The sequence below is a fragment of the Scophthalmus maximus genome, chromosome 15, assembly GCF_022379125.1.
Source record: "Scophthalmus maximus strain ysfricsl-2021 chromosome 15, ASM2237912v1, whole genome shotgun sequence".
Classification (NCBI taxonomy): Eukaryota; Metazoa; Chordata; class Actinopteri; order Pleuronectiformes; family Scophthalmidae; genus Scophthalmus; species Scophthalmus maximus.
Genome location: NC_061529.1, coordinates 11,327,501 through 11,348,395, shown reverse-complemented (window position 1 = coordinate 11,348,395; position 20,895 = coordinate 11,327,501). Strand labels below are relative to the sequence as shown.

Below are 20,895 nucleotides of genomic sequence, written 5' to 3'. Positions count from 1 at the left end.
AATGAATAAGAAATAAAAACAAAACATTGATACAAGTGTATGGTTGTTGTTTTTTACAAAAGGTAAAATTAAATCATACAAACTGTTTAAATTTGCACAATGTATCTGACAAAGACGCACATTTTCACAGCAAACTCGTTTGCCAGACCCATTCCATTTTACTCCTTCGGTAAAGTAAGCTAGTAAGGGGTAGCTTACAAAAAGAATGACAGACGGGGTACAACTCTACCCCGTCTGTGTAGAGTTGTACCCCCCTGTCAGTCTTTTTGTATTTTTGTATTTTTTTTATATCATATAACACAAGCTGCTCTTCTTGGAGTCGTGCTAGATGTTTAGAGTTTTTAAATGGCATTCTTATAAACTAAATCCAGATATTCATGCCAGACGCTACAGTTGTGTTTGTACATAAAGCAGAGACAAACATCTGGAGAGTGAAGAACATGCTCAAACTGCAATAAGCAACTGGATACTTAGGGTGTGATTCACAAGAGATTAATAAAAATGCTTTACTACGACAGTCGATCATCATCAGACAACACCGTTGTGATTTTCTCTGAGGAGAGCGCGGCAGAACCTGTAATCGTAGTCTTATAAATAATGTTTATATTTGTTTTGGCTTTGCAGTGTTTTGAGTGGATTTCATTTGTCATTGCAAGATTTTTTAACGTACCTCTTCAAAGCCCTTCATTGGTGGTACCAGTATGTTTCACTCAAGAGGAATCAATGTGGTTTGTGTTCAGTTTTCCTTGGCTCATCACACAACTCGTGTTGTGCCTCTGTCACTGACTGACCTCACCACACGATTCGTAACTGACCCGTCTGTGGTAAACAATGGTGCTGAGCTAAGTTGCTGGTTCTAAGGCTGCAACTCCTCGTTGAACATGGATTTTTTTTTATTCCTGCTGTTTGACCACAGAACCTTTAACGTACACAGCCTTTGGATCAGCACTTCAAACAGAAGCTAACAGTGTACTGTATATCTAAAGGCCATGTCTGTGCCCCTGAGGTATTGATAGGGACATCTCCACTGTCTGATTGACATAACATTGGTCTCTGTGAAGTTTGTGGCCACGAATTAAACCTTGAACAGCTGTCACCCCATTGTATGTAGTGTTATGTGAAAGCCATTACCAGCATTCCCTTGCTGTGTGTTGCAGGTCAGCGAGGTGACGTCGCTTACTTTAAGTGACATTGAAATGTTGAATTGCCTTCAGTCTCTTTGTCTCTGTCATAATCCCCCACTGTCTTTCTTCCTACCTCACACAAACACACTCATTCTCATAAAACATTTCAATTTGCTTTTTTTTTCCTTTTTTTTTTTTTTACAAGCACTGTACAACAAAGGAAAAGGTCAGAAACTGAGCACCCAGTGTTCTGAATAAATCTACATTCATACCTTCACTGCATAAGAATAGTGGGCGACAGTAGCCTTACAGAATTTCTGCTGCATATCAGTGAGCTGAAATGTTTTCTTATTCATGAAGGTCTTGTTTGAGTTTATGTTCTCATAAACCACCATATAAACTATGTATTATCACAGCCATTCATTCTGGATTGCATTTACAGTATCCTATGTCAACACGTTTAGCATTCCCTTTTATTACCATACTGCAAATACCATATGATTGGCACTACACCCATTTGATCAAGTATCGGCTGATTTTTTGTTTGTTTAAAAAATGTATTTATGTTTATCCTCTTGCGTATCCTCATTTTCTTTTGAAAATGCAATTTAGAAAACATATCTGCTTTTATTTCCACAACAAAAACAGTTTTCCAGTTAAATGAGGATTACTGAAAATGTAAATGTATTAAATGTCCATTTTAAAATCCTGTCCCATAATGGCAAAAATAACATGATCTGTGAAAACCCCTTTCAATGTTTCATTTGTCAACATTTAACTGAAAATGTAATTTTTACAGTATACTTTGGGTTAATTGTCATGTCATAATCCGAATTTTGGTTAAATGTGAGAGAGTTTGGATACTGACAGTGTGACTTCCTCTCTTGTTCCTCTATATTTTGGTGTAATAACACTGCATGGGTTCATGGCGTGGACCGCCTGTGTCGGCCAGAAAGTCAGCCCCGTTTAGCCACCGGCCTGACGGCAAGAGCACAAACAGCCCTTTTTCCCCCTACAACACCAGCAGTTATTCAGGCATCCTATGACTTTCCTGTCCAAACTAGGAATTCTTTTCTCTTCTTTTCAATGATGACTCCTCTAATTTGGCCACAAGTTTCTTTTGCTGGTTTTGTGAAAGGGTTTCCTCATTCACCACTCTCCATGTGAGGAAGCGACTATTTTGGGTCCGTGCCTCGGTTGTATAAAGACGAGCGTTATTGCCCCATCTGAGCCTTCTACACAAACACAATTCAACAACAGGTGTGGGAAGAATATTTTTTTCTCTCGGCGGAGGGATGTTACTTTAGGAGTGTGTGGGGTAAGTGTGAGAGAACAAAAGTCGCTGGCAAGGGGGCATTCATCCCGTAGAGGGATTTCCCCACTCAGCAGAGCAAAGAAGAGAGGGAAGCCTTGTGACAGCTGGCTGTGCAGAAGCATTTATCAAAACGGACTTAATTGCACTTCTTTTGCGTTCTTAAATTATGATGAGAATTGACCATAATTTTAAAGTCAGTTGTGTCTTTTTGAATTAACCGTCATATTTTAAGCTTAGCCTTCACAGCCTGTTTTCATGTCATAAGAAATGGAAAGTAATGTTTGTCCGTTTAAAAAAAAAAAATTGACAGCTCTCCGCCTATTACTGTATATGCAGCTTCTCAAAGCCTCAAAAACTTGTCTTTTACAATGACTGGTGGCCACAAAAGCAGAAAATATTGAAGAAACACATACGCACTGAAAACCATTCATGTGAAATCTTATTACAAACTTTGAGGAAAGATTGAAGTTTTGTCAGCTTTGGCTTTTCTTAAGGTGTGACTTGAATTGGGGAGGAAGATAATGAGGAGGGCAGATGAAGCCATATTAGTGGTATGTTGATTGTAATGGATGGATGCTTGGCCTTGCCATCAGCAATATTTTATGTATTTTTTTTTTCCAACATCATGCCTCAATCCCCTTGAAGGATGTTTTATGTAAAATATGCTTTTTGTACCCTAGAAAGACATTTAATCAAGATTAGCCTTGGTATTTTAGTAGCCAGTGGTCTAGCTTTGTGAGGTTTCATAATGGAAGACAATTACGCTCTACTCTCAATGCAGCGGATCTGCTCTTGTGGGTAAAAAAAAATATTTATTTTTGGCAGGTTTTTAAAGGATGTGCGGAGGGAAATTTCTGTCGTTTTTTCCAATCTGGGTTTTGTTGGATAGCTTGACAGCCTGCATGGTAACTTTTCTTTAGGATTTTATAAATCTTTCTCTGGTTGTCAAAAAGTGGTAATTCAGAATCAATTGTTCATGAGGGCTTGCTTTTTAAAAATGTTTATATGCCGTGAACATTAACCTTAATTTCTATTTCAGCTTCATGCTCGACTCGGGAAGAAGAAAAAAATGTACAAAGGGAACCTAACTTCATCCAGCAGAATGATCTGTTTTTGACCAGAATACTTCACCTTTAAAAACAAAAACAATTCTTTAATCAGTACTTGTGGCAGCCATCCGCCTGCTGGAGACGTGGCAGCAGGGGAGCACTGCTCTTGTGAAGGTTCATTCATGGTTTTCAGGGCATGGCAAACTCGAGTATCCCTCACATTGTCCGCTAAGAACGTGCAGAGGAAATAGTTTTCCTGGGTGGTCTCACTCATTAATACACTCCGCGCTTGTTGATTTTCGGCTCGCAGTTCAACTGCTGCCAATTAACGTGAAAACATGTTTGGAAGAAAGAAGAAGAGAAGAAGAAGATGATGAAGAAGAAGAAGAAGAGGAGGAAGAGGACGATGATGATGAAGAGGCGCGAGCAGAGATTCCGCCCACTGGCACAGACCTGAGTGAGGACGAACCTGCCCTCCACATCGAGGTAGGACAACTACAAACTGTTTACAGACGCACTGAGAAGATGCCAAAGCTACAAACTTAGCATGTAGCATGACGCGCCAGTGGGCTAATGTAGCTAACGTCGTGCTAAAGCTGTAGCCGCGGTCAGAGCCGTCTGATGAGGCCTTCAGGTGCGTCCGGTCAATTCAACCGTCGTCTCGAGATGCAATGGCCGACACGTTTTTTCCCCCTATTTATTGATTTTTTTTTTCCTTCTTATTTGAATAGAAGTGCTAGTGTAAAAAAAATAAAGAAAGGAAGGTAAACCCAGAAGGCTAATATGATTAAAATACTTAAGAAAAATGTCGCAGCTCTAAACGCCTGAGGAAAGAAAAGTCAATTATTTTTTTCTTTTACCAATTTGGCCTTTTAAAATAAATCCTATCGTTCAGCCTTGTACAACGTTTTGTTTGTTGTGATTTGTAAGATGAATGTGAGTGTGTTTCGCCATTAGCAATCCTGATATCAGGTTTTCATTTCTCTGAATGATAACAGGATTCGAGGAGGTCATAGACGTGAATATATTGTCAATGAAAAAGGCTTAGCGTGACTTGTATATTTAGTTTTGTTTTTATTAGTCGTATTGAGCGATACAACTTGGTTTAAAGTTAGTTACTCGTGTCCTTTCAGCTTGTGTTGTTGTTTTTAAGGGTGATCATAAAAGCTTTTATCCAAAGTAATCAAATTATTAATGAAATGAAAAAAAAACTGCCATTTTATTTAAAATTGTTTGCACTTCGTTAATATTTTTTATTTCAAAGTAAAACAAACTACTTAAAAGGTATTTCTCATATAAGATGAAATAAGGTTTGTTGATTCTCTTATAGTATAAAGTAAATTATATTTTACATATAATGTAAATTATATTTTACCCTCCTAATATTGGAGGTCATGTAGTGGAGAGATGAGATGCTGCCACACGTCAGAACATGTGAACAAAGCTCAGTAAAGTTCATTATAAGTTGTTCCATTACGCCTGATATCCTTCTCCTGACCCACACTGCATTTGCCTCATCAGATACTCAAATTTGTTTTGCTGCTGATCTTTAAACTTGAAACCTGTTGTCTGATATTCTGTGTCTGATTGTTTGTGAAGGGATTATCTTCTTTGTTTGCGTTCATCCATCTAAAATCAGCAGCTGCCAGTTGGGGTCGTGCACTGTTGCACCGTACCCCGTGACCTTGTCAAAAATAATCACCGTGGTAACACACAGCTATAGTTTTCCTCTCATCTTAAGACATAATCTCTTTAATTGGTGTCAGAGTTGGGGTCCTTATGGTGAAAGTCCTGAAAATACCCACAGAGACAGACACGCTCACTTGTTGACACTTATAAAAAAAAAGAGAGAGAGAGAGAAAAGAAAAATGGAACAGGGCCTCAACATGATGTTGAAACTTGTTAATCTATAGCGGAGGGGTGGGGGGTGTTACCGCAGGCCCTCTAGCCACTCCAGTCTGACAGGATCCTTCATCTGAAGTCAGTCCCGTCTGACCCCTCTCACTGTTCAACCCTTCCTCTTTACACCTGCTCGGCAGACAGAGGAGATTTGCTTTTTAAATCTCCCTGTGCTTACGCCTTGAGGAGGACATTTATCCCATTATGGGGTGTGAATTCTGTTCATGTGACTGGGTGGTAGGCAGGGCTGCTAATTCCCTTTTATATTCCTTATCAGTTCATTATTTATTATTTCCTTAACTGACTGTTCAATTATTTGGCCTATAAATTGTCAGACAATAGCGAAAGTTGCAAATTGTAATTTCCCAGGGCTCAAGGAGACTTCTTCATTCCAAAACCAAACTTCATTACATCATTTTGCTATATCTTCTACCAAGTTAATAATCCTTTTTTAATATCTCTAGTTTCATGAAACTGTTGAAAATAATGTTGCAAATCAATAAGCGGGGACCACTTTATGCTAATATTGGATTTACAGGATTTTTGCATGAATATAATGAAGTGCTTTGATTTGTCAGGCTGGAAAAGCTCAAAACAGACATTTGCCATAAGTGTTTATTAAGGACTCCAAACAGAATTTATAGAGCCAAATACAACAGTCCTGCAGTAAATCCTCCCTTCATGATGGTTATTATGTGTAGCTTATCGATGAAACGGCTTTAGACGGGTGTTGAGTCAACTTCATAGTCATTATGGGGGATGATTGATTTTGACATTACACCTGCAGAAAAAGCTGTTGTGGTTTGTTGGGAAGGCAGCAGTTCACCTTCAAATGAGTCGACCTTGCATCCAGACCTGCATGAAACCCCAGAGAATACGCTTGAATATCAGTGAGCAGAGGGCAGGCAATGTTTCTCCTCAGCTGTGACCTCTCAGCAACCTGATTCCTTTATTGAGGGGTTTTCCTGGGGAGGACTGTGAAAATGGGACCCTGACTCAAACCATTTAAACCAGTGGATAGATTAGATGTCCAGGGAGTGACAGTAAACCTTCAAGGGTTCAAATACACACCAGCTTTATCAAAGAAAGTTGCAGTCTATTTTTTACAAGAAACTAAACTTGGCATATGGCCACCCAAACAATTCATTAACTGTTCTTGTTAAGAAAATTATTTTTTTCCAAGCCTAAATATTCGTTATCGCAGCAGATCTGTGTGGTTGCAAAAGGAGGAAGCCAGGTGAATGTAGAGGAGTAACATTCATAAAACAGTAAATTTGGGTCCAAAAAGTGCAAATAATTGCTAAATGTGACCATGTCCTTTCAGGCACTCTTTTGGGTGCTAGCCTGATGCTCCTGCTATTGGTCTGTTTCACTGAAGTAGCACCAGGAATGCTACCCTTCTCAATGCTCCGCAACTCGGGAAGGCTTGGTAGAGCTCCCATTTGTGTGTGCGGGTGCATCTGTGTGTGTGCCTCGCTGTCATTATCCTTTTTCATGAAAAAAAACCCTCATTCAGGCATATTCTCCCATCCTGTAATGAACAGAGTCTACATATTTATGTTTTTTTTCCAGGAAACACTTGACACACAAGAGGGGTTAAAGTAAAGAGTGGGGAGGTCTTTGGACCATTTTCAATATTTCCCCCCTCTGTGCCCCGCAGGGCAAGTGAGGGGTTGCGTCTTTACAATAATCAGGTGACCAGGGGAAAATAGTGTGGCCTTAACAAGCCCAAATTAAAAAAGAACATCATTTTCATTATGCAGTCAAACACAATTACAAGCAAATGTTTTCTCTGTGGAGCTGCCCGTGCTTTCAGGGTCTTTGTGCCCCGCTCCTTAGTGTGTGCAGAGAAAGGCCCCGGTGGTCAATGGGCAGCTGAGTGGCGTGTTCAGCGGAGGCCCACATCCTTAGCCCCCAGCGCAGAATGCGTTTTGTTAGAAGAGCAGCCATACATTCTGAGCAGATTTGTTGAATTAGAGAGCACAGCAGGAGACAGGGAAGCGGGGGGTAAGTGATGGGGAGGACTTGTTGCTAGGTGACTGACATACAACTGCAGCATGCCAGTTTTCAGTGCCTGGCACTCCTTGTCTGTTTTCCTTTTTTGTTTTGTTTTCTTCCTTATCACTCCCCTCCACCTCCACCCCCCTCTCCCTGCTCCACCCTCCCATCAATTCACTTGTCTAGCTCTCCTTGTTGCTGAAGTGTAGATAATAAAATGAAGAGAAAACAGACAAAACCAGGCAAACCGTGGAGGATTCTACAGTATACCTCTAGCACCTATTAGAAACTAGTCATCAGCTTTTCAACTGTGTCGATACTTAAAAAACCTCACTGCTGCTGAGTGTTGCTGGAGAAGAAAGGGCCTTTTATGGGGAAAGTAAAGGTGGATTCCCTCTTTCTAATTTGCTAGTTAGTGTAGGATGTGACATAAAGCATTAGCCTCATTGAGACACTCTGCACTATCAGCACAATTAATAAATAAATAAAATCTTCTCATGGGGAGGGCAGGCAGAATTTTCATGACCCCCCATCTCCCTAAAGCATCACTGCTCGCTATTTGAACCAGTGATATTTTCAAATATTTACACTGAGATTTGTACAATCATTACTTTTAATTAGCTATGTACATATTGTTTTAAATGATCACTCCCTTTCAACATATCGTATAATTTCATTCAGTGAGTACTGCAGATATAGTAATTATTTGGATTTTTCTGATTGACTCATTGAATTTTCCTGAGCAAACACATCCTCATTCGGTAAGTGCCTTGTCTATCTCCCGACTGCCTGACTTAGCAGCCTGACCACTTACCTTGTCAACGCAGCCAGTGCATGTCAAGCATCACAGCCCCCTTTCAGAGGACCATGTGCAGACACAAGTTAAGAGCCTGGTAGAAATGGAGGAGAGGAGTTTGAAGTCCAAGGCCATTTGTTCTAGATCTATTTATGGGCTCTCATTTTGCAAAAATATTATTTATATACTGTCTAAGTGTGGTCTGGTCTCTAGCAGATAGAACGATTCAAGCTTCAGAAGCTTTATATTCCACAAGATTATTTTCTGAGCAGTAGACTTAACATTCAGGTTTACATGTACCAGTACTGAGTGACAGACAAATGCATGATAGACATTATGCCTAATGTACTTCATTGTCATTTATAGGTATATCTGGGAAGCACTTCTGTCTTCAAGTGTCTTCATACATAAAAAGAAAACCACATTGGCTGCTGGTGCTACCAATTGTGGAGAGGCATTGCCAGCACACTGTCTCTCCGTTTGTCTGAAAATGTATTACACTTTAGGAATTACACTCCCCCCCCCCCCCCCCCCCCCAGTCATCTTTGAACATCACATATTCCCCTTCGGTTTCGTATTTATTTGAAGCTCTGCCTGAAGGTCAAAACCAAATACACCGAAACGAAATAGCCATTGTTGATCTGTTTCTCCACCTCGTGCCTCCCGATTCCTTTTCACCAAGAAAGCATCTTTCTTTCTTTGTGCTACCGGGGGCTTATGAGACTATCAGGGCACACCTGTGCCCTGAGGAAAATTCCCCTGCTCTCTCTAAAGCTGTATTATTCAGCACAAGGCCATGACAGTCAGTATTTCTAAAAGCATGTGGAAAATTGTAAATGGTGATGCTAAAAACTGTCAGGAACCCACCAATTTACAAAAAGGAGAAAGATACTGTACACAAAAGCCATCCTTTATGTGTTGGAGGTAGAGAAAATGTCTGGAAGGAGATACAGGCAAGCACACAAAGAACCTCTGGAAAGAGTGTGTCTTGTGTTTTCCAGAGAAGCTCATACGTGTTGCTTTTGATGAAATATGTGAAACCTGGTGTCAATATACCAGCAATTTATCTTGACTTTTGTAGATTTTTATTGGCAAGTTTCTATTTAAGTCAATTATTTTGATGTTTCTTGGCTGTTAAATATGGATATGTACTCTAATCTGTAACCCTAATAAAAAAGGGACTTAATTACACTTAACAGACATCTGACACATCCGTTGATAAACTATAAAATAACTATAAAAAACTATATAATTTTGTATTATACTCATTACACTCATTCCCATGGCTTTTTAATTAATTTTTAAGTCATTGTCGCTGTTTTCATTGCAAATCTTGTTTTCAGCTTATTAGGATGAGGAGAGTCATGTTTTGCATTTGGCTTCACTGTTTTAAAGGCGAGGAAAAGAGCAGTTCTGATCAGCTCAGCTCAAAACCAACACACGCTTGTGTTTCAGCCGACTGGATTAGCAGCCACATCGATTTGGCCCGACTCCATACGAGGTCCAAGCTGAGATGGCAGTAACACTTTCTCAGGTCTTACTGGCTCAGTAAACTGCTGTCAGGGCTGATGTGCTGCACTGTGCCAAAATATTTGGCAAGACTTTAATGGAACTAGATGCTAATGAGGCTACAAACAAACTTGTATTACATCCTTAATTGTGATAATTGCACGACTGACACATTTAGCTTTTTTGGCGTGGTTATCTCCCTTTTTACGAGCACATCCCACCTTTTTATAGGTGATTTCAGCATGGATTTTTTTTTTCTTGAACTGACTGAAAATGAAATTCTAATAATTGGAACGGCACTGCTTTATCAGACGTCCCCACAGTTCGCCTTTATACATGCTTACAGCCAGGATTTTATTGATGATAATATATCCTCTTCCTTTGCTGGGATATGACGTATGACGTTGTTTAAAAAAAACTGACTCTGGTGTATTATATCTCGCTCATTTACATTGACCTGAATTCCCAGCGTGTCCGTTAAGCAGAATGATTTAATCTTCCCTGGCAGGAGCACCCACAGCACCCCTCTGCTTACCCTCCAAACATGCATTTTTAATCAGTATATTAAGATGTCACATAACAGTCTGAGCTCATCAGCAGCGCTGCTGGCCATAGCCGATATGGATTCAGCTGTTTAAAATAGTGTAAGACCCCTGCTGCCGGCTATTAGAGAGCGATCGCTGAATGATGATGTGTAAAATGTATTTTTCCTGCACAAGAGGTGCAAATAAAATTTGATCTTAGTGTCTTTTTTTTCTTTTTTTTTTAGGGATTTGCCAGATGTTTCATTCACCGTGTGGCGGAGAAGTGCATGGACCAGTGAGGAAAATCATTTTACTCATCTTCTCAAGGTCCTGAAATCTCCACAGGGCCTCGTCCTTGTAGTGCAAGACTGCTGATGCAGCGCAGTGCACTGAGAGGGCTGTGCACGGTTAAATATCTGAGTACGTGTGAGTGGCAAAAGCCAGATGACTCTCAGCCTGTCAGTTGTGTTTGGCGTCGCGGCATCTAGCAGGGACCTGCTCAGTGACACGGGGTAACTCAAGCAATGACATGAATACATACACATATACTTTCTCTCCCTCACCCCCTGTCTGTGTGTCTCTCTCACACAAACACGCACACACACAGCCCTGTCTGCGATCTGCTGTCAGAGGCATCACCCTGTAGGTACAGTGGTGATCTTTGTGCACACACTGATCAGGCGGCTTGCCAGCTCTGCCTTCTCCCGTCTCTACCTAGATGACTCGCTTCATCTTAATGAGCTCTGTCAGAATGGCATTTGACATAAGCCATCAATAAAGCACAGCTGACAGACATTAAGAGTCTGGAAATTCAGGATATCCTGTGGCCCCTGGCCCTTGTAGTGGCGATGACTACAAAATCTGAGTTTGGTCAGTTGGTGCTCCATTTGCAATTTGAAGATCTGATACAGCGTGAGCGACATCTCTTTTTCTCTTGTTTTTGTCTGCTGTTTTTAAAAAAGCTTCTCAGATGTGTTAGTGTGTTGTACATGAAGATAATTGGTATTATACCCTTTATTTTTCGAAATTCCACCGCTAGACGTCTCACTATAGGTCAAATAGATGGTCTCACATTACATCCATAGTCATTTCTCTTCTTCAGCTCCCCGTCACGTACAGGATCCTGCACCATCAAGCCCCTACATATCTAACAGATCTCCTCCACCATGACTCACCAGCTCCCTCTTAGGTCCAACAACTTAAATTTATTCCAAATCCCACGCACCCATCCAAAGACTTGTAGTGAATAAGCTTGAGAGCCAATACCACCAAAGTTTTTGAATGCCAGACCTGCACTGCGAAGGTTTGCTGATTGTGAATAATTATTTTAAAAACAGTTCAAGGAAAACCTGTTAAAACAAGCATTGGGGTGATTTATGTGCACCAGGTCTGTCTTTTATGCACTTGACTCTATTGTTTTCCTGTGTTTTCAGTTTTTTTTGCATTATGTATGAGCTTGTCTTACTCTGTTTTTAACTTTTTATGGCCCTGTAAAGCACTTTGAGACTCTTTTCTGTTAAAAGTGCTATAAAAATAAACTTCTCTTACTTTCTTCCTTATTTTGAAATCCTAGACTCTAGATTTAAAAATAACAACTTTATGGAATGAAATCACTTCCATTTTCAATAGACACTGAGTGTAACTGTGCCTGTGAAGCTTCTCAGTCATCCAGGTCACGGTTATCCAAGACTCAACTTCGATTCGACTTTTCTTGGAGTGTAATGGTGCTGCATTGTGCGTGAACGCTCTCCTTCGCACTAATAAAAACCCTAAATCGAGGAAACAATTCCGTTTTTATGGGAACTAATGAACTTGAAGGAGTATTTTGATCCTTATAGTATTGGAGAGTGTAATAGAGTGATGAATGTACCATTTACTATAAAGTAATTCTAAGCTCAGGGTGAAGTCACTGCACTACAAGGGGTTGGTATGAATCATTCCCCAGAGCTAATGGACAAATTCAGGCTTCGTTTTTTTTCTCCTCTCACATTGCCTGAAGATGTATGGGGTAGTTATTAGGGCAATATATACAAATAAATACATGGAATTAAGCCAGCATGCAATGTGTGTACTGTACAAAGGAGAAACTGTTTCTTTTTCATACCCTGATACAAAATATTAAATCACACATCCTAAAAAGACCGTGTAAAGGTCACTGTCGAAAAAGCTGCGATAGTGTAGACAAAAGAGCAAAGACTCTTGCTTGAAGAGACATTTATTGACAGTAGTGTGTGTGTGTGTGTGTGTGTGTGTGTGTGTGTGTGTGTGTGTGTGTGTGACTAGGAGGAGCAGAGGCTCTTAGACAATGTGAAGTGGAGGTGAGGCCCAGGCGGCATGGCCGCGACGTTGTGACCTGTGCCCTGACTCACGCATCATGTAGCTCCCTGGTGCCAGAGGACTTCCTGACTGTGATGAGTTTTGACTCCTGTCACCTTTGGGTGTCGTCAAGATCCTCTGACATGGACAGGATTTTATTTTATTTGTTTTTTTCTTATGCTTTCCAGACAGAAGCAAGACACCAGGAAGCAGAAAAAAATAGGTTTGCTCTTTGTCTCACACAAACTGAATAACTGGGAAACTATTCACAAAGCTTTTTTAGAAAAATGTCCTGTTATAATGACAAAGTGGCGTTACAAATTCAGTCAGAAATGTTACATAAAAACTGCACTCTGTGTGTGTGTGTGTGTGTGTGTGTGTGTGTGTGTGTGTGTGTGTGTGTGTGTGTGTGTGTGTGTGTGTGTGTGTGTGTGTGTGTGTGTGTGTGTGTGTGTGTGTGTGTGTGTGTGTGTGTGTGTGTGTGTGTGTGTGTGTGTGTGTGTGTGTTGAATATCTGGTCATACAAAACTCGGATTTGACAACAAGATCGTCAAAGTACGATGTTAGAAAATGTTGATATGAAATAGATTTTGGACAGTTTACTTTTCATTCACCATCGCAGTCTACTGTTGCAGTTCAGCATGACTGAAAACAAGGCAGTGGTTGAAGAGAAAAACACACCACTGGACGCCAATTTCATGTATGTCCTATATGTGGAGAATTATGTACTTGCTTTGTTCAATTTCAATTTCGCACGTGCTGTATGTGACTGAGCAGAGGATTTGCTGTTCATATAATTACAAGGCTTGGCATTTTAGCGCTAACAGAGAGGCGCCGCCTCGTGCACACAATCACTTTGTTGTGCAACTGCTATAGGCGATGCATGCATTTGTTCATTTGTTTGTAATTTCTGCTCGCTATCGCTCTGCCTCTTTGACAGACACTCACAAACACTGGCAATATATAGCGGGCGCTGTGCAACGTGCACTCTGCTTACTTTCATTTAGCCCTTTATCTGGCCAGAAATTGGCTGCATTCAAGAGTGGAATGGATGTAATAATTGCATGCACTCTATAACGTGCCCTGTAAAATGTGCTCTCTCTCTCTCTCTCTCTCTCTCTCTCTCTCTCTCTCTCTCTTGTGCGTATACATTCGCAACCAGTGGGGAGGAGGAAACATGGAGATTCTTGGAGAACCTTGGATTTAGGATCTCACTTGTATGCTGCACGACAATGGCAAGATTCAATGGAGTTACATTTAAAGGCCACGCATGGTTGATGTAGCCGATTGTAATATGTATGAGCTTCGGCAGAGATTTACACAAGAGTATAAAAAGGTGTAACGGCACTCCTGCTTTTGTATAACTTCCCTGCGTACATAATGCAAAGATCTGTTGGTAAAATGACTCTTTTCACGGCATCAGCGGGAATGTATGTGCACTCCGGTATACACTGCCGCTGTCGGTCTTGGTTTTGAATTGGACATTATGGAATTACATATTCAGTGCATCATGCCAGTATGAACTGGTTTAGTGGATATAATTTCTAATATCATGTGCACTGATTATGGCAGACCGTGCTGTGTAGTATATGCCCCGTGAAACAAGTGCCTGGGGGGGAGGAGTATGTGTGTCAGGGCAGGGCTGGGCAGGGCTGGCCGTGTGTGTGTGTGTGTGTGTGTGTGTGCCCCCCCCCCACTGACTGCTGTGCAGTGTTTTGGCCCTCCACTATCCATGTCAGCAGAGCTGTGTGACTGAAAGGCACTGGATTACGTACACTGGGGGCCAATGGGTCAGTGGATAAGAAGTCTTCTCTGTTACCACAAATCCACAGATTAAATGCAGCGTCAAGAGCTAGTGCGGCCCCGGGGGCAAATGGGTCTGAAAATACAACTCGCAGAGAGCTTTGGCTTAACCCTTCTGTCACTGCGGAGCCACGAGACAACGTATGAGCGGAGTGACTCTTTAAGTCCCGCTGCATGAGCCTGGCCTTTGAATACATCCGGGTCGTCCAGGGTTTATGAGAGTGTTACTGACATGATATCTTAATTGGAAAGTTAATCCCGCACAAGGACAGCTAACTCTTAAGTTAAAACAGTCTGTCGCACGGGGAGAAGTCAACTGAAGGCTGAAGCCAGGCAGCTTGTGGATGTGATGTTTTCATCCCCCATCTTTGTCAAGTAGGAGTGCCCACCCACACCAGGCCACTAACAGCATACATTTACACTGTGACACTGTTTTAACATCACTGTCTTCTCTTGATGCTGTTGAAGTGATTATTCTTCTCAGGCTCAGTGCAAACTCCGACAGATCTCAGGGTATTTATAATAACAGGAGTGTGTTAACTCTTGAGGTGATATCAGCTATATAAATTCAGATTGGAATTTGTTAGTGACGTTTAGTGAGAGAAAAGCCTTTGGTGTGCCTGTATGCATGTTTCCATACATTTCAGTGGGCTTATGCATATGAAGAGCAGCAGTTATGTGGGGGAGGGCAGATGGAGAGAGAAAGGTACTGTAGGTCTGCATGGGATAGTGGCAGGATGGCTGTTGGTGACAGACTCTTGTAGCGTCTCGTCTGCTCCACTGATCCTAGGGAATCTGGGTCATTTCCAGCCTGCTCACTATTCCCCACTCCTTCCCTCCCTCTGCCCAGGGCTCAGCTACGACCCAGCTACATGCTAATGATGACACCAAATAAATCTACTCATCTCTTATCGGACACTGGGAGGAAACTGAGAGGTTGGTCTGCAGCAAGATGCCCCCACACCTCTGTTCTGCATCGTCCCTCTTTTTACCTTGTGGTCCTCACTCTGTGTGCGGCTGTCTGTCGCTGCAGCTGCCCCCACCTTTGGAAACAAACTGAAACGTGAACACAAATGATCTTTCTTAGACATTTAAATAAAGGGATGGATCTGTATGATCCTTCAGTATTTTTCACACTATTAAAGTAACTGTATAATGTAGTTGTGTTAAATTAACCTACATGTACATAATGATTTTATATATATATATATATATATATATATATATATATATATATATATATATATATATATATATATATATATATATATATGCATGTTTCCATATATATATATATATATATATATATATATATATATATATATATATATATATATATATATATATAAGGTTAAAGTTCATTCTAACCCTTTGGAAACAGTTGACAAGACCCTCACTTGGTAAAGGTCCTTAACCGTCCTGGAGCTTTCAATCTAATCATATTAGTCCTCAACAGCAGATGGAGTTTGTTGTGGTTAATCGATTCTTTTGTCATTTTTCTCAACAATTCAAAGATTTCTTTAATTAGTGTTTTGCTCCTTCAATTTCTGTTGCAACTCTGCATGTCAGGGAAGTGTTGAATTAAATTTCTCCTCTTTCTTTTTTCAGCTTGAGGTGTGATAGGATGGATTTTTGCGTTCCTGTTATTTTTTCCACACCAGGTACCTGACCTCTCTGATTATTATGATTGATATTATTATTATTCATGCTATATCATTATCACTAGTAATAATCATAATAATAACAGCAGACATGTAAAACCACCCACAGGTCTGATATATTGGAACCTACAACGGCAAAACGTGTTTGGTCTGACAGGAGACTGGCTGCAGACATGGCAGTGGGATCCATGAAACAAACTCAGAAAAGAAAAAAGAATGAAGACCTCTGTGCTGCTGTGCTGAGTGTGCGGAGATATTGGTGTCAGGAGGCCTTCTATCTCCTGACACTGTGTCACTCACAGATACAGAACACCAGCTCGGCTGAGTATATTAATAAACTCACATGATATTTATTTATTTTTTTATATGAAAGGAAAATGAACGAGACGCCACCAGGAATGAGAACAATTAAATAGGAATACTAATCAGTGAATAGCAGGGCCCCTTTTCCCGAGGATTTCCCGCACGATGAATGCGCGGAGAAATTATTACCACCTCGGTTTATTTAGGAAGAAATAACGAAGCACGAACTCGCAGTGAGACGTGATCGCACCTCTTTGGTTTTCTTTTTTTCGTAATAAATCTTTAAACAGCGCCTTCAAGGTAGACGTGTTAGTTACAGAGCATAGTCTACAATTGTTATTTCCAGCCCTCCGTTTAAGAGATCCAAAACACGCCCATGTTTTATTGAAGAGCGCTTCCTAGAAAAGGACTATTGCACAGCTTGTAGCTTTAGTTTGGGACGCGCAGGCTGCGGGGATGAAATATTCACGGGCATCTGAATATTTCAGTCCGGCACCTTGTCATCCGCCCTCGTGTTTTTACTCCCACTGTTGGCCTCATCTGACGGAGGTCCTATTCCTCATTTACCTATTATTCCTCAATATTTACCGGCAGATGAAATAACGTGTGTGAGCGGTGGCGACTCGACATCACCCCAATTGTATTAAGAGGCCACACTCTGCTATATAAAGCAGAGTGTGAATATTTGATAAGTCAAAACAGGCCAAATTATGAGAAATGTATCATCAACATTCTCGCTCTCACAAGCATTACAGATTTAACAAAAACATTTAATAATCCAGGTTTTTGTTGAATCTGTAATGCTGCTGCGGTCTGCAGTAGACCAACGACAGAATGAGCAGCTTCCTGTGCAGAAGGCATTCATAACCCCGCATCAAGAGTCTATAATTCATGCAAAAAAGAGCCTGAGGGGGATTTAGCTCCAGTGTGGTGCGTGCACGAGAGAGAGGGAGAGAGAGATAGAGAGAGAGAAGTGTGAAAGAGAGAGAGGGGGGGGGGGGGGGGGGGGGGATCTGTGAGAATAATATCGGGCTTTTCCGTCAGAATGAACTTTACTACTGTATCCAGCCATGAAATAATCTGACCCGACACTTCAAACCATCTGCGCTATCTATCCGCCCTCTTATTTACTAAATCAGCCTGTGCACAAAACGGAGTGTGTCTGATACTAACGCCGAGTAGCCTGGCACTGCCATGGTAATCCTATATGTACACACACACACACACACACGCAAATAAATACATCGTTTCTACCCTGCTATGTTTCACAGCCTCCCCTGTGCTGATGCTGTCAGTACTGATGCAACTATATTGTATAAATAAAAGTCTGCAGGGCTCACCATCACACACACACCATCACACACACACACACACACACACACACACACACACACACACACACACACACACACACACACTAGCAGCAATCAATTAGCCCGTGTCTTTCGAAAGGGGCCTTTATTCACGCCCCACATAAAAGATCATGCATCACCATCATAACTCGGGCTCTAATCCATTATGATTCGTCAATAAAGATTTTTTTTTTTGGTGCTGGTTAAAAACGAGGGAAGCCTTGACCAACTCTCTTCAAGGTTTCAAAACTGTACCGGCTTGCGAATTCAAACTCCCGTTGCACTAAAGGCCACACTGAACCCTTTTGAAAAACATTATTACTATAATTTAAGCATTGATGATTGAAATTATATTACATCTATATTAGAATATTTAAATAAAAAAAAGCTATAATCTGACTCGTATCATTAAAAGCATTCACTTAGATTGTATAGAAGCAACGTTGACACATGATGGGGGAATATGATAAGAGTATTATAGGCCTAATGAGACTATAGCCCAGATTAAAGTTACAACCTATCACAAGTGAGGTCAAGAATCACTATTTAGTTGTTTTTTTACTGAACACTGTCTAGAATCTATCGATCTCCGTACAGGAGGCTGAGATCAGCGGCGATGTGTCATGTTCCTGCGTGAAGCCCGTTTCAAGAGCTGCGGGGTGATGAGCTGAGCCGCGCGTGTTTTCCTTCACTATTTAGACTGAAGGGTCTTTCTGTAACACAAAGGCGCAGGGCGGGTTGGGGGCAGCGCAGCGTTTGCAGACTGCGAAGCGAAAAAAAGAAAAGGGAAAAAAAAAAAGGTCAAAATGTTTATAATATTTTTGAAAAGGGAGGTGCAGAGATCTCCTTTCCGCCCGATTGGCCGAAGTTGACAGTGATTGACGTGCATCCATGGCAACCGGGCAGCCAATCTGCCAAGTCCAATAGGAAATCATCGGAGGGGGCTTGACTGTCTTTTTCTCCCCCCTTAAAAAATACATCTCGGCTCCAGCTTTAATTCTTTCGTACATCCTACCGTGAAAATACATCGCGGCTCCGACTGTAATTGTCCCGCACCTTCAGCCCTTTGCAGCCAAGTTTGCCCGAGGATGCGGTAGCCGGCCCCCGCGCAGCATCGGTGCTCCTCCGCGGTGTTCGCTGTTCGCGCTGTTCGCGGCTGGTCGGGCTGCAGGTCGGGCGGCTGCTCGGTAACTTTAGGATTGCCTTGGTGTGTTTGTTGTTTTTCTTTTCCATCTCGGGGCGTCTTGGATTGCCTTGGCGCACGGGGGAAGAAGAACAAGAAGAAGCGGAGGACTCGACGCGGGGGAGAGCGTGAGAGAGAGAGAGCGAGGAGAGGGGAAGGAGGGGGAGAGGGGAACACAGGAGAAGCCTCCATGTTTCAGCTGCCCATCTTGAATTTCAGCCCCCAGCAGGTCGCCGGGGTCTGCGAGACTCTGGAGGAGAGCGGGGACGTGGAGCGCCTCGGCCGCTTCCTCTGGTCGCTGCCCGTCGCGCCGGCGGCCTGCGAGGTCCTGAACAAGAACGAGTCGGTGCTGAGGGCCCGCGCCGTCGTCGCCTTCCACACCGGCAATTTCCGCGAACTCTACCACATCCTGGAGAACCACAAGTTCACCAAGGAGTCGCACACGAAGCTGCAGGCGCTGTGGCTCGAGGCGCACTACCAGGAGGCGGAGAAGCTGCGGGGCCGCCCGCTGGGGCCCGTGGACAAGTACCGCGTGCGCAAGAAGTTCCCCCTGCCCAGAACCATCTGGGACGGGGAGCAGAAGACCCACTGCTTCAAGGAGAGAACCCGCCACTTGTTACGAGAGTGGTATTTGCAGGACCCCTACCCGAACCCCAGTAAAAAGAGGGAGCTTGCACAGGCCACCGGACTTACCCCCACACAAGTAGGGAACTGGTTCAAAAACCGCAGACAAAGAGACAGAGCGGCGGCGGCGAAGAACAGGTGAGCATCTCTCCGAAGGGTTACGATCACGAGAGCTGCGACGGTAAAGAAATGATCTCTCACCACAAACAACAACAACAACAACAACAACAACACAGCCTGCACCATGTGATTTAATACACATTCAGTCTAAGACAGGCCGTGATCCACGCTGCACGGAGCCATTCGACCGCGACATTAGATTCACAATCGTCCTGTAATCCCACAATCAGGTTTTTCTTTTCCCTTCTTTTCTCTAAATGCTGCTCACAGTGTCTGTGATGAAATTATAACTGAGATGCAAAAAAACTGGCCAAAAATAAATATATTTAGTGAGAACAACGCTCTTATAATGGTACTTGTAACTGCTGTGAATACGATTAGATACTGGAGAGACTATTCCGGCTAACGACCAATTTTGAGCTAATATGTTATTTATTATATGTATATTTATTTTGCCTATTTGATTGTTATTGCATCCTATAGGCCCGTGTCTATAAAAACATTTGTTAAAATGTATTTTAACTGCCAATTACAACCGTAGCCTCTCTGTTCAAAGGCCTATCTCCAGTGTGGGTCGAGGTCACACTGCTGTATTAATAAAATAGCCCGTAATTTCCCGGTAAACGTGACGAATTAGTGAAATCTCCCACTATTATAGTATATTGTAAATAATATATCATATTGTGATGGTATCTGTACAACATTTAAAATACACCATATAACAGTGCTATTTGTTTTTAATATTGATATTGTCAACCATGCACACAACCAAAAGAAATGGCAGTTGTTCCTTATTTAATTGTATGTGTTTTTAAGAAAATGTAAAAAACAAAACAAAAAGAAATGTCTAATTTATGGATGTTGTTAGACGGTCAATATATTTATTCATTTATTTTTAAACAGCAGAAAATACCCGTCCAAAATAAAATCACCCTCAGTTCAAGAACGTGCCAGGAGGGGGGGGGGGGGGGGGGGTTATGTGCAACTAGATCATGTTCTCATCCTTTTGGGGAGTTTATTTTTCCAAATGGTTGTCGGAGGCTTAAGCTCAGTGCACATGTCCATGTCGTCCCGTGTCCGCAGGCTCCAGCAGCAGGTCCTGTCCGGCGGCTCGGTTCGCTCCCTGGCGGACGAGGACGGCACCGTGGACCGCCTGGGGAACTCGTCCAGTCCGGAGGCCAGTCTGTCCAGCAAGGCCGCCGCCTCGGCCATCTCCATCACCTCCAGCGACAGTGAATGTGACATCTGACGGGCAGGACGACGGCGGTGACGACGTGACGGGGGGAGACGAGAGAAAGACAATCTAGTAAAACAAGTCA

At 42.1% G+C, this 20,895-nt stretch overlaps 1 protein-coding gene across 3 annotated transcripts in view; it reads left to right on the top strand.

Annotated features, from left to right (window-relative positions):
• Positions 1–3,498: 3,498 nt before the first annotated feature.
• The window catches only part of six6a (SIX homeobox 6a), a 17,958-nt gene continuing 561 nt past the window's right edge, over positions 3,499–20,895 (top strand). The window contains exons 1-7 of one of the 3 annotated variants that reach the window (XM_035611252.2): positions 3,499–3,974; positions 10,460–10,509; positions 12,719–12,753; positions 15,184–15,269; positions 15,942–15,994; positions 16,104–19,594; positions 20,660–20,895. The exon at positions 20,660–20,895 is cut by the window's right edge and continues 561 nt beyond it. In XM_035611252.2, coding sequence (XP_035467145.1) covers positions 19,023–19,594; positions 20,660–20,825 — 738 coding nt within the window. In that variant the 5' untranslated portion in view covers positions 3,499–3,974; positions 10,460–10,509; positions 12,719–12,753; ... (1 more) ...; positions 15,942–15,994; positions 16,104–19,022 and the 3' untranslated portion in view covers positions 20,826–20,895. The remainder of the gene's footprint in view (positions 3,975–10,459; positions 10,510–12,718; positions 12,754–15,183; positions 15,270–15,941; positions 15,995–16,103; positions 19,595–20,659) is intronic. The other 2 variants (XM_035611253.2, XM_035611254.2) reach the window with 2 other exon arrangements.